The 12,592-nt window shown below is 40.1% G+C and overlaps 1 protein-coding gene across 1 annotated transcript; it reads left to right on the plus strand.

The window, feature by feature from the left end:
- Positions 1 to 9,179: 9,179 nt before the first annotated feature.
- On the plus strand, positions 9,180 to 11,259 carry LOC108059509 (uncharacterized). Its single transcript, XM_044394162.2, has one exon. It carries the CDS (start codon positions 9,272 to 9,274, stop codon positions 11,078 to 11,080), a length of 1,809 nt encoding a protein of 602 aa, XP_044250097.2. The 5' UTR covers positions 9,180 to 9,271; the 3' UTR covers positions 11,081 to 11,259.
- The last annotated feature ends 1,333 nt before the right edge of the window (positions 11,260 to 12,592 follow it).

Raw genomic sequence — 12,592 nt, forward strand, 5'->3', positions numbered from 1 at the left:
CCCAAAAATACCGAAAAACCCAAAAAAAAAAATGTTCATTGAAAAAATGTAAAAAAAAAAAGAGGGAAGAGCCGCGTAGCTTAATTGAATAATTTTCCATTTGTAGCTTTTGTTGTAACTTTGTACATAATTCTCAGAAAAATTCAAATTTTTCTCTAGGCCGCCCCAGCTGTGTGCAACGAATCTCAGCTGACATATCCCAGAGAACTTCAAAAGTTAAACCCAAAAATAAATAGGACGTCGCATAACGTCTTCATATATGAATGTGTATAATAATTAAATGGCACTGAGTTCTACTTAATTTTTAAACCACAAAAATGTACGAAAATTTAGGAAAGAAAGAAAACAGCGTGGAAAGAGAAATCTCCTTAACCCTTTCAAAAGACAAAACATAAAGATAGTTAAAATATTTATATATGTAATGTAGCATATACACGTATATATACATATATGAATATATATAAATGAAACTCTACTCCCAGTGGTTTGCAGAAATATACCAAAAATTTTAAGCTATGTTTACTTGATGTGTGGCAATTTTTTATGTGTGCTTTAGCAATTTTATTTTTACTTTAAGTAAAATTTAAAATTAAATTCGATTCCCGACTGGTTTTTCTCCCTGGGGTGCATCTCAAAGATGTCCCGCGGTGGAAAGTCCGATTCGTTGGAATTTGAATCCAAAATTTAGCGAATTTTTTATTTAGTAATCATTACGAGTAAAAACACAAATGTTCAGTGCAAGTTTCAGTTCTTAAACAATTTTTTCGTAAGCCTAAGCATTATCTTATTTATGTGTATAGAGTATGAAAAGTTTTCTATATTTTGTAATAATAAAAATTTGCGTTTATAATGAACCCTTATTGTGTTTGATTTTTCAGTTCGGTATCTTTTTCTATAGGTAAGAAGCAACTGCAGCCAAACTGTAAATAAGAAAAGTGCTCAAAAAGATTTCCCCTTTTGTTGGGAAAAATATGCGTGTTAAATAATCATTACCAGTAAACAAAGAATAAATCGAAATAAATCGTATGTAAATACAAATTAAGTCTAAATAAATATAACAACAATTCGATTGCTTATTGAATCCATCACGTAAACGCGTGTAAATACAGTTTTAAGAGTGATTTCAATGTTTTTAATAAAGTAATCTGATAACAAATAATGAATGCAGTTGTAATTAAAAAGCAAGTGTCGGCAAGAGTGTGAGTAATCGGGAGTGTTTCAATATGTGTCCTTATCACTGATTGTAGACCCATCACGGTAGACAGACATCAATATCAGCAGCACACGAAATGATTAAGGCGTTCAATGAAATGCATTTAAGTAGCCTACGAATGTTTGATTTCACTTTTTTGATTATTTCAATATTTAAATAAAATATCATTTATTATACAAAAAAAAAATAACAAAATTTTTAAATTAAAAAGAAATTGCAAAAAATGAATTTAAAATAATATTAATTCAAATACCATAGATTTTCCTACTTTTAAAATATCTGCCTGTAATTACGAAGCAACTTTTTAATAAGGGCTCTCAGCAACAATATATGCTGCAATTTCCCATTGAAATTCCGATCCGAAAGCATTTACACACCCCGAAAAGTGATCATTAACCCAAAAGCACTCATCTGATGACCGCTGAACTAGCGAAACTTTCATAACTTTCCGGGACAACTTCCTCAAAGCGAGCATATGTATATCTGGGCATTAAGCGGTACGTGATGCAACCAAATACCATGTGTTGCCCGGAATAAATGCCCAAGTCATGCCGAAGCACCCACCTCGGTGCAGAAAACCGCATTCGCGGAGGGGGCAATTACCCGAACTGCTCTGAAATTGCCAATAATGAGACATGCAACTTGTGCGCTTAGCCTCTGTAATGGATTGCCGTGGATTGGTATCAATTGCGGGTCAATTCCTCCGCAGCTCGGAGCTCGGAACTCGGGGCAGGGGAATTTCACGCGCCGACAAGATAATCGCCGGGATTCCCTAGTTTGCCCAGGGCTAACTCAAAGCCCCCATCTCAAGGATCGTGCATTGCAGACAGCGTGTAGCCAACTCGAGTTAAGCCAAGTCAAGTTAAGGCCAGACCAAAGCAAGGGACCCAGGCAATGGCCAAATTGCCGCTGCCAAATGACAAATTAGATATCGAAAATAACAATTTGATCGACAGCCGATCGCCACTGCTCCAATGCCCGGTGCTCCAAAGTTGCGAGAGGGAAAAATTACCAAACCCAAATTGGCCCAAGATCCGAAATAAGGAAGGCACTTTGCGGTTGAAGCGTAGCCAAAGGAGTTGATGGAGGTGTTGATTTGATTACTTTTATGTAAGCCCCGTCTTGGTCCAAGTTGAAGTCTCAGTTCCAGTCGAAGTCGAAAACCGAAGTCATCGCAATTGCCATCGAATATATTTCACTCACCCCCCTCCCACGAATCGTGATCGGGGCAATTTCAGATGGATGGATTCGGATTTGGGCATCGGCATCAATTGAAGCCGCCGTGCCGCACTAGGCTTCACTGTACGATCCTCACTCGACCGGCTACCCAACGGCCGGCATCTAAATGTGAAAAATGATTTGACTTTAATGGCCGCCACTGAGTGATCAACAGACTGCGATCCGATCATCATCATCTGATCATCCCCAACCTTGGAGGAGGTGTTAAGATTTTGTGACCAATTGGCCAAGAAGGTAACGGTCGCCTCTACCACTAGTATTTCCTCCTCTTCATCCTCATCCCCATCCACCATACGGCACTTATTTGCTCTTGAGTGGTGCTGATCGCGGCTGAGTACTTGGCTCTAGGCACATGATTGATCCACTGCAGTTGCATTTGCATTCGGATTCGCACTCGGCTTGTTTTTGTTTTTGGTCATGTCTTGCGGTGGTGGAACGTGGGAATTTGGCTTGAAGAATCGCAATTTTTCGCGCGAGGAGGTGTGTCCGTGAACTATATTTCGTACCACAAATTGTTGTCTTTAGGATGCCGTAAATGAGCTATGCAAAATTATGCGGAAAATTGTGGAAAATAGCTATTAAATTATTTAGACAAGCTGTTGCAAAACTGAGATTATTTTAATATATCCTAACGGCGTTTAAATTGACTTGCGCAAGCTTTTAATTTTAGCTGAAATGTTGCATGGGCAAATCAAATTTAGTCTTGGCAAAAATCAAAATAAACGTTTTTCCATAATATCGTTTTTATGTTTTTTAGTCTTAGGTATTAAATTTATTTTTATGGCTTAAAGGTCAATAGTCACTGGATATTCGAGGTTTTATACTGCACTGAACTTAAAAAGTCAGTATAATAGAATGTTAAAAAATTGTACAAATTATAATTTTTTGTAAAAATATATTTTTAATTATTACATAGTAATTTCATAAAGTGTCAGACAGAATAACCGAGGAAGGACCAAGGAACCATTCCTTTTTTCCGTTGACCAGTTACATTCAGTTTTTCTCCATGCGAAAAGCCTCCAGTGAAAAGAAAGAATAATTATATAAGCCTGCAGCCCGGAGAATGCTTATATGCATGGACTGGTCCATAGTCCATGCTCCCCGATTCGCTGGACATACAAAGCCGTCACAAAGACCCTAAGATATTAGCGGGCATTTTTCAATCCTTTGACGATGGTCAAAATAAAATATTATTTCGCGCGTTAATACGCAAAAATAAGCGGCCAGTTGGGTGGCACAAAATGCCAAGGCTCGGCAAGGCGGGTGGCAGAGACCCCTCCCCGCAACTCTGAATCTCTGCATTCGAATCTGCGAAGATTGCAGAAAAACCGGACTTGACTTTGGGCCAGGAAGGTGTTGTTGGCTAAGAAATTATGATGGGAGACTGCGCCGAGTCTGGTCAATTGCAATGCGAATTTGTGACTCGTTACGAGTCGCGTGGCGGTCTTTGGGGTCAGGAAAGCGGGTTAGCAGGGGGAGGCTTCAGGCTCCATGGGTGGTCCTTGGTCGCCCCTCAAGATGCAAAATACTTTTGACAATTTGTACTTGTTGGCCCGGCTGCCGTGCGTTATAAATTATCAAATAGAAATAGCTTTCGATTCTCCCTCTACCTCTGCCCATTTTTTTAGCCATTTCGTGAGTGTCTGACAGTGAAGCTAAATTATTTGGCATGCGGTGTGAAATATGTGTAATTGGAAAACAAATTCCAATTGCCTAATTTATGACTTGTGCGAAATGGCCAGAAATTTATTATGTCCCTCAAGGAGCCGGGGGTCAAACAATGTCCCGAATGGTTGGGGTTACGATTCATTTGTTACCTTTACTAATTAAATTATGACAAAAGGGAGACTGCGAGAGGGTTGTTGCCTGTCCTACGTCCTCGGCCACATGTCCAAAAATGCTGTATTCAACGTATTCAATTTCATTTTATGTAAATGCTCGTAAATGTGACAAAAAGGCTGGGATCTGTGGCACACACACATTTCGTTGACAGATAGGCTGAAAGTTCCATTTCAAAACACGCAGCCAAATTGAAAGGTTCGTTGGGGACTGGACGTTGCTAATGAAATTGGACACCAACATCGCCGGGCCACAGGAGATACGACAGATACGCCAGAGATACGGCGGAGATACAGATACACCAACCCGAAATTATGCAAATCACGGACAAAGAGACACGGAGACTGCATATGCAAAATGTTTAACCCTTAATTGGCCCATAAGGCGGACCGACTGTCTCTCACTTACACATAGCTGACATCGATAGCCATCGCAGTTCTCAGTTCGCCAGACAGAATTACCCCAAAAAACCAACGCTCTGTGGTCTCACTGATCTGGATCTGAATCTGGATCTGAGTCCAAATCCGAATCTGGATTCGACTCGCCCCCAACCCCTTTTTCCGTTGGCTCTGTGTTTTGGCGTTGGCGTGAATTATCTGCGCAAACAGCCAGTGACAGGCGTTGAATTGCCTTTGCCTCGCCACAGTTGCCGTTGCCTCTATCCGTGTGGTGTGTCCAGTGGCACTTTGTCGCATAATATGTTAATCAGCCACATGTCAGCCTTGCGGGTGGGTTTTTGGCCAACGATGTGGGTGGCATTTCTGGTTGGGTTGTGAATGTGTCGAACCCCAACTCGGGCTTAATTAGAAGTTCAGCGAGAAGAGGGAATCAGAACCCTCTGGACTAAATCGCTGCTCTTTTTTCTTTGCTAAATAAAATGTTAATAAATATATGACTTAATTTCCTTACAGACTATGATGAAAAACGCAACAAAAATCCCAGTTTTTGCAAAAAATCCTCATTTACAAAATATTTTGTTTAAAGCAAAGCAAGCAATTGTCCAAATATGACATTCTTTATTTCCAAAGAAAACTTTTCTATACAGAATTACGAAAAAATTAAAAAGTACTCAGAAAATATCTTGTTAAATTTTTAAAAATAATTTAGAATACCTTCGAGGCGAAGCACTCACCTTCAATACAAATTTATCAAGGGAACAATTTCGCAACCGATTCGCGAACAGTAAAGCCATATTTATGATCAATCTGTCGCACCCATATACAGTTATTCTTGACCCGTTCTTGCCTGCTCCATTTAACACACACACACTCGCACTGTTTTGGCAATAAATTGGCATTTAAATTAATTCACCTTGAATTATGTTCTTTGTGCGATAAAAGGGAAACACTCGGCCGGACCCAGCAGCCCCCCACAGCGTAATTTTCAATCAAAATCGCACATCCGCGAAATTATCATGAACTCAGCAGAGCAGTCTGGACCCATCCTATAGCAATGACCATTCGAATACCCATACTCTGAATATCGCCGGATCGGGTGAGGAGATTATCAAATTGATTCCAATTAACACTTGCCACCGCTGCAGGGACTTGGAGGCAAATGGACATTGGCCAACGGCCGCCGGCGAATGCATTCATTTCTTCTCTTCTCGGCCGTGTTGTGTGTATGCAAACGTTATAAATATTTCACTCTTTGTGCACGGTTTACGGTTAGCAGCCACAACAACACCCTGAGATACGAAACGGTCCAAAGGGACCCCAACTTTATGGCCAATCCGAGGGACTCGGACAGACTCCTTTCTCCTCCGCCGACAGCGAAACACGCACATAACTTAAGCGCACTTTGTCGTAATTCGTAATTCGAATTGACAAACGTTTCTTGGCCCCGGTCTCGGCCTTTTCTCTGCGGCCTTATACCTGGTGGCCAACTTTTGGACCAACTGAAATGATAAATATTCCATAATTTCGCCTGGCATTCAATTTCGATTTGTGTGACACATAAATTACGAATTAACGCTTTAAGCCCAAACAAGAGATGATCAAGCTTCGGGGGGATAGCTGAAGGGACTGGGAGTTACTTTTGATCAATTTGCTGCTTGGGCTTGGCACACTTCCTGGAGCTTAGGAAATCGGAAAATCTCAGACCAGAGGGAAATTTAGTTAAGTTAATAAATTACAGAAAAATAAATTTACAATTTGATCGGGGAAATCTACATTATTTAGCTTAAGCTCTCAGTGCTAATACCGTAAATGATTTTTAATCCAAGTAACCCATAATATTATATAAGTTATGGTTGGTAAGGTCTGACATCTTAAGCACCATCACAACAATCTTAATTGGCTACTACACCTGTAAATCAATCTACTAGAGCTTTCTCATATCATCATGACCAACTGCTCCCCAGTTTTTCAAAGAACTACACGCAGAAGTCTCTCTCACGTTCTAAGATGCCAGCTGACAAGCGCGGCAGCTTAATTAAGTTGAAAATTTATGAAGTTCTTTATCAAGCGAAATTCATTAGCCAGAATCTAAGACACTAAACAAAGTATTGCTGAAGAGAGAAAAAAAACAAAATAATTTCCTAGGAAAAGGATTTCCTCCGCTAAAAATAGGAAGACGAAAGCTCAGACTTAGACAGAAAGTTCAAAAGGAGGAAGAGACCTGCAATGAGGCATAAGCAAAGCCAAAAGATGCTCTGCGCACAAAAGATGATTAATAATCTCCGAGACAGACTCCGACTTTCAAGCTCTCCCCACCAAGCGCGGAAAAATCCTGGTCAGGAGTGGGAAAAGACAAATGTCTTGGCTGCGTGGTCTCTTTCACAGTTAATTTAAGTTTCCAGGCGAAACGGATGCAGGACCTGGCGGGAAAAAGAATTTTGCTGATTTTGTCAACTGTTTGTCGCTGATAAAATTATTAGCTCTCCTTTTGTTTCAGCCCCCGCGACAAAACCGGAAAATGGGGTAGGAGAAACAGTTCTTTTTTCGCTTAGCTCGCGCCGAAAAATTTTTGTATTAAAATGCAAATTTTTTGTTAATTTTGTTGTTTTTGTTTTAATCAGCGGGAAGCCACAGAGCCATTTCCCACCTCCACTGCGGTCGCACTTGGATGGTGATGAATGTTGAACCCCGGCGTATGTCAGGAACCGGGAACCAGGAATCTTTGGTTGATCCCATGACTTTGCACCCCAAAGCACAAATTGTTTTTTCTAAATGCTTTTCTAATTTTTCTTTTTCCTTCTTTTTAATTTCCCTTCACTAATAGAGCTTGTAATGAGAATACTTTCTTCTGGCGAACAAAAAAATATACAAATCATTAGCAAATACCAAGAAATATCAAAATGCCTGGCATCCATAAATAAATAAAATAAATATTAAAGTTTATTTGCTGCACAGTTTGTTTCTAGTTCAGGCCATTAGTTAAACTCTTAGTTAAGTGCTTGTGAGCCAAATTTTGATGTGCTGCTGTGTTTTTTGCCGCTCTGCTATCTGGAAGTCATCTAAAGACACCGCGTTCAGTTCACAGACGCGAGCGAGAGACATAAACAATTAAACTCATTTGACGATTAATTACGCGCCGCTTCCAAATCGCGTGTGCTGCCACCACAGCCTGCAGCCCGCGGCAAAATTGTTCTATCAAAACAGAGCAAGCCGAAGAGACAGAGCAAGCTGGCCCAGCGACAAGAACAGCACCCACAGCCAAAGTACAAATTCATTTGCTGCTAAAGACACAAGAGGAACTTGCATGTCGTGTCATAATCTTGATGAATGCATAATTGCATGCCATGCTCCCAAGCACGCCTCGTACTAGCTTCCCATCCACCGATCGGTACTGCCGCATTGTGTTCCTATCGAAATGGGTTTAAGTGTCAACCGGCATAAGAACAAACCCGAAAATAAACCCCAATTTTCTAAATATTTTCATGTTTGTCAATAGACAAAAGGGATAGGAATCGAAGGTTTTCCCTTTACACTCAGGAAAAAGTTATGAAGAGTTATTTCTAAAGATATTTATAAATATAGCTATATTTGTAGCTTAAGCTCCTAGGCCATGAAGAATTATTTCTCAGGATATTAATATTATAGAAAATATACAATTCTGTTATCTTCAGAAAAATATAGATTATTTTAAACTGTTCCTAGATTTATCCGCTCTTTTTTCTGAGTACCTCTATGCAGCATGCAATACATGAATTATGCGGCAATTAATTAATGAGAAATATCGAAACCGAGCCGAACTAACCCCATCCCCAGACAACCACTAGCTGCGACCACCATCATCGTGACTCGGCTCATTCATAGACTTTGTGCATTTGAGGGAGAAAGCCAGATATTGGTGACCTAAATTATTCAATTCATTTTTATTTATTTTTAATTTTTTGATTTGTTGCAATAATTTCCCACCCCACACCCCAAACGAGTGAGAGAGCAAAGGGGTCTGCTTGTTTGTGTAACTATTTATTCTAATTTGACCCGCTTATTGAGAGGCCCGCCCTTCTGCGGCCCACTCACCCCGTTGGCCATTAATTGATGCAGCCGCTTAAATGATGAATCACTTTTTCATTAAAATTTGACTTTGAGTGTGACCCCCATGTGGCTGGCGTTGACTTTTATGTGGTTAATAGTTAGCCTTCCTATTGACAGATATTCCGTAACTGTCGCTCTTGGAAATCTAGCCATGTATCTTGGGTCTCTTTGTTGTACAGTGAATTTCTTTGTGAATTTCTTTGTCTGCATTTGCAAGTACAATGAACCAGAATCGGTAGCTTCTTCAAACATCAAACTCGTGCTGAACAAGCTGACCCATAAAGCACAACATAAAACCGATAAAAAGAAAAAGTGCACGGTGGAAGAAAGAAGTGCCGAGAATCAGAAAGCGCTAGCCGATAGCACACCTGCACCTGAGACCAAAACGTGAATGTGGGCGGCAATGTAAATCGTATTTAAGCTGGGGTGAAGGCCATCAAATGACAGTTGAACTCTTAGTTCTTTTATAACAGCAAGCATAGAGTGTGGTCTTAAAATGAATCTTCCGATTGCAAGTCTCCTGTTGATCTTCATGGCGGCTGTTTTCGCCGCAGATCCGCCTTTGAATCAGACGAAAGACGTGAATGAGTTCCTGGACTTTGAGGATAACTCGGATGCCGACGAGGTGCCTTCAACAGAATCTAAAGGAATAACCGATGTTCCAATTATCACAGCCACCCCGATCTCAATCAGCGCAGCTGCAGCTGCTCTTACCACTAAAAATTCTTCATCCACCACAACTTCTTCAGCCACAAGTGATTCCACAACTGTTTCTTCAACATCTGTAGACACCACAGCATCTCCTCAATCTTCTACTCCTTCTACAACCACATCTTCACCAACATCAACTGCTTTCACAACAAGTGATTCAACAACAACAGAATCAACAACTTTTACTTCTACTACAGATTCTACAACAGCAACTGATTCCACAACAAGTGATTCAACAACAACAGAATCACCAACTTCTACTTCTACTACAGATTCTACAACAGCAACTGATTCCACAACAAGTGATTCAACAACAACAGAATCAACAACTTCTACTTCTACTACAGATTCTACAACAGCAACTGGTTCCACAACAAGTGATTCAACAACAACAGAATCAACAACTTCTACTTCAACTACAGAATCTACTACAGCAACTGGTTCCACAACAAGTGATTCAACAACAACAGAATCAACAACTTCTACTTCAACTACAGATTTTACAACGGCCACTGATTCTACAACAAGTGATTCAACAACTTCTACTTCTACCACGGATTCTTCAACTGCAACTGATTCCACAACGAGCAAATCACCCACAACTGTTTCCACCACAACTGTCTCCACCACAACTCTCCCCACCACAACTCTCCCCACCACAACTGTTCCTAGTACAACCACTGAACAGCAAACAGAAGAGGAATTTATTTTGGCACTTCTGGCTGAAAATTCAGCATCTCTAACTCAGTCAAATTCTTTGCTTAATGCTATCAGCACAATTAACTTAAATATTATCGCTGACCTAGACAGTCAATCTAATTCCCTTGACCTAATTGAAGACACCGAAAGACTTCTTCAAAACAAGACAAAAGAACTTTTATCTTGGGAAGCCGAGCTTCTTCGAGGTGTCGTCACTTCCATTCAGAAGATTGACTTATTTGCCAACCGAACGATTGATACCTTCTCTCAATTGCTTAAATTACAAAAACAGAACCATGATCGCGTGAAGGACCTAGGGGATAGGCTAAATGTCACAGAAGGACAAATCCTGCGCAGCTCTAAAGGACTGGACAACAAACTAAACTTTGTTGGCCAATTACTTCAGCGATTTGTAGAGTTAAAAGTAAATAGTCTAAAGGAATCCTTTGCCAATCTAAATACATCCCAAATCAATTCTAAAATTGAACTGGATAATGTACCTTTGGTTAGAAATCTAACTGGAAATTCAATTATTAAGCTATCAGCCTTGAATAACCAATTAGCTGTACTTAATCAGACTCAGGAGAAAAGTTTTGACTCACTAAAGGCTGCTGTTAAAGCCTGGGCCCCCACTAACCTCAACGCGATAAACGATCTATTTCAGACCATAAGCATTTCCCAAAAACGCACAGATTTGGCAGTGGCCATTTGCGGATCCTCCGAGTATAATCTTAAAGGACATTCTAATCATTTTGAGAGCTATAACACTCAGGCTATAAGCAACGACTCAGAAGACCCCGACCACAGGAGGATAACTAGAAACCAAGAAAGTGTTGAAGATGAAATATTGGACCCATCAGCAGAGTCATCGTGGAGTGTTGTTGCCTCGGCATAAAAAACGGAAGATTCAGAAAAGGAAAACGATTTATAAAAACTAAAAGGAACTTGAATAAATTTAAGTTTATTTGAAAATAATGCATCAAAGTAACAACGTATCTATACTAGTCTTAAGAATGGGAGCAATGTATCAATTTCACCCCCTCTTTTCGACTCAAATAAAAAACAGTTTAAAGTGCAATAGTGGAACACAAATTGTGCATGGCAAATATGCGGACTATTTTGGCCGGCTATCAATTTACAGACAAGGGGACACCGTGAAGCTGCTGAGCGAAACTGATACCATGGATGCCCCGAGATGTCGGGGACCCCAGAACGAATCGCAGACCAAACCGAGAGCTACAAATGTCTGGAGAGGATGGCGCGAAACAAAAGTCAAAACAAGCACAACATGAATGAACCTTTTAACATACTTGTAGTTACTAATTCCAGGTGACAGGCGACACAATGAGTCGAAGTGGATTTTTCATTTGTGGCCATTGTTGGGCCCTCACGGGTATCGGGATTCGGGATTCGGTATTCGGGGGCTGGGGTTTTTTTTTGTTTGACCGAGGAGCAGCCCATAAACAGAGGACACAACAAAGTTGTTACAACAACAGCAGCAGCATCGGCTGCAAAAGTGACCAAAATCAGAGGCTACCAAAGAAGTAACAGATGCTCGATGCGAAGGTGTTGCCATTGGCCTCTGAGGACCCGCAATCGGGAGTCCCGCATATCTTCGGGTTCGAGAGCATCTCTCTGGGCACACGACATATCCTTTTCCCTTTTGGCTTGGCTGTGTCTGTTCTTCTTCTCCTTTTTTTGGCACAAGCCGGGCAATAAATTATCAGATACAAAATCGAGTCCAAGCCAAAGTCAAAACAAAGGCATAAACACTCGACGAACAGAGATGGCAACAAAGCACGCACTCGACCAATTGACGACACAAAAGACCAAAACAAAAACCAGAATCGGAATCAGAATTGGAATCAGTATTGGAATCGGGCAAAGTAACAGAATCAGAAGCAAAACAAAACAAATCGAGAGGCTGCCCAGAATGCAGAATGAACAGAAGAATGCCCGAAAAGCATGGACATAAACACTGACAACATGCTGCGATACGGAATGGCTCGGAGAAGCCCCATATCCATGGGTATGTGGCGTACACCCAAAGAAAATCTTAGTCACTTCTGGTATAGACCTAAAAATAGAAATAATATTAAGTTTGTCGTACCATTCGAGTGGTGGCTTCAAAATTTGTTTCCATCTCAAAAACATGAGTTTTCCTTTTTTGACTTCCATCTCAATTATATTTTATTTAAATTATAAAAACATTCTTAAAAAAATAAAAAAATGTTATCAATATTTCTTACATTTTTCACAATTTGCTTTTATTATTTTTTTATTTTTAAGATTTTTCTTAAATCAATAATAAATATTTGACAAATTACAAAGCCAATTCAACGTGGCTTTATAAATTGCTAAGGTATCTAGCAATTTAAAAAGTGTAAAAATTCTCTAATTAATTTAT

The sequence above is a fragment of the Drosophila takahashii genome, chromosome 3R, assembly GCF_030179915.1.
Source record: "Drosophila takahashii strain IR98-3 E-12201 chromosome 3R, DtakHiC1v2, whole genome shotgun sequence".
NCBI classification, from domain to species: domain Eukaryota; kingdom Metazoa; phylum Arthropoda; class Insecta; order Diptera; family Drosophilidae; genus Drosophila; species Drosophila takahashii.

Coding starts and splice junctions, on each gene's coding strand:
- LOC108059509 (XM_044394162.2), top strand. CDS start 9,272: ATGAATCTTCCGATTGCAAGTCTCCTGTTGATCTTCATGGCGGCTGTT.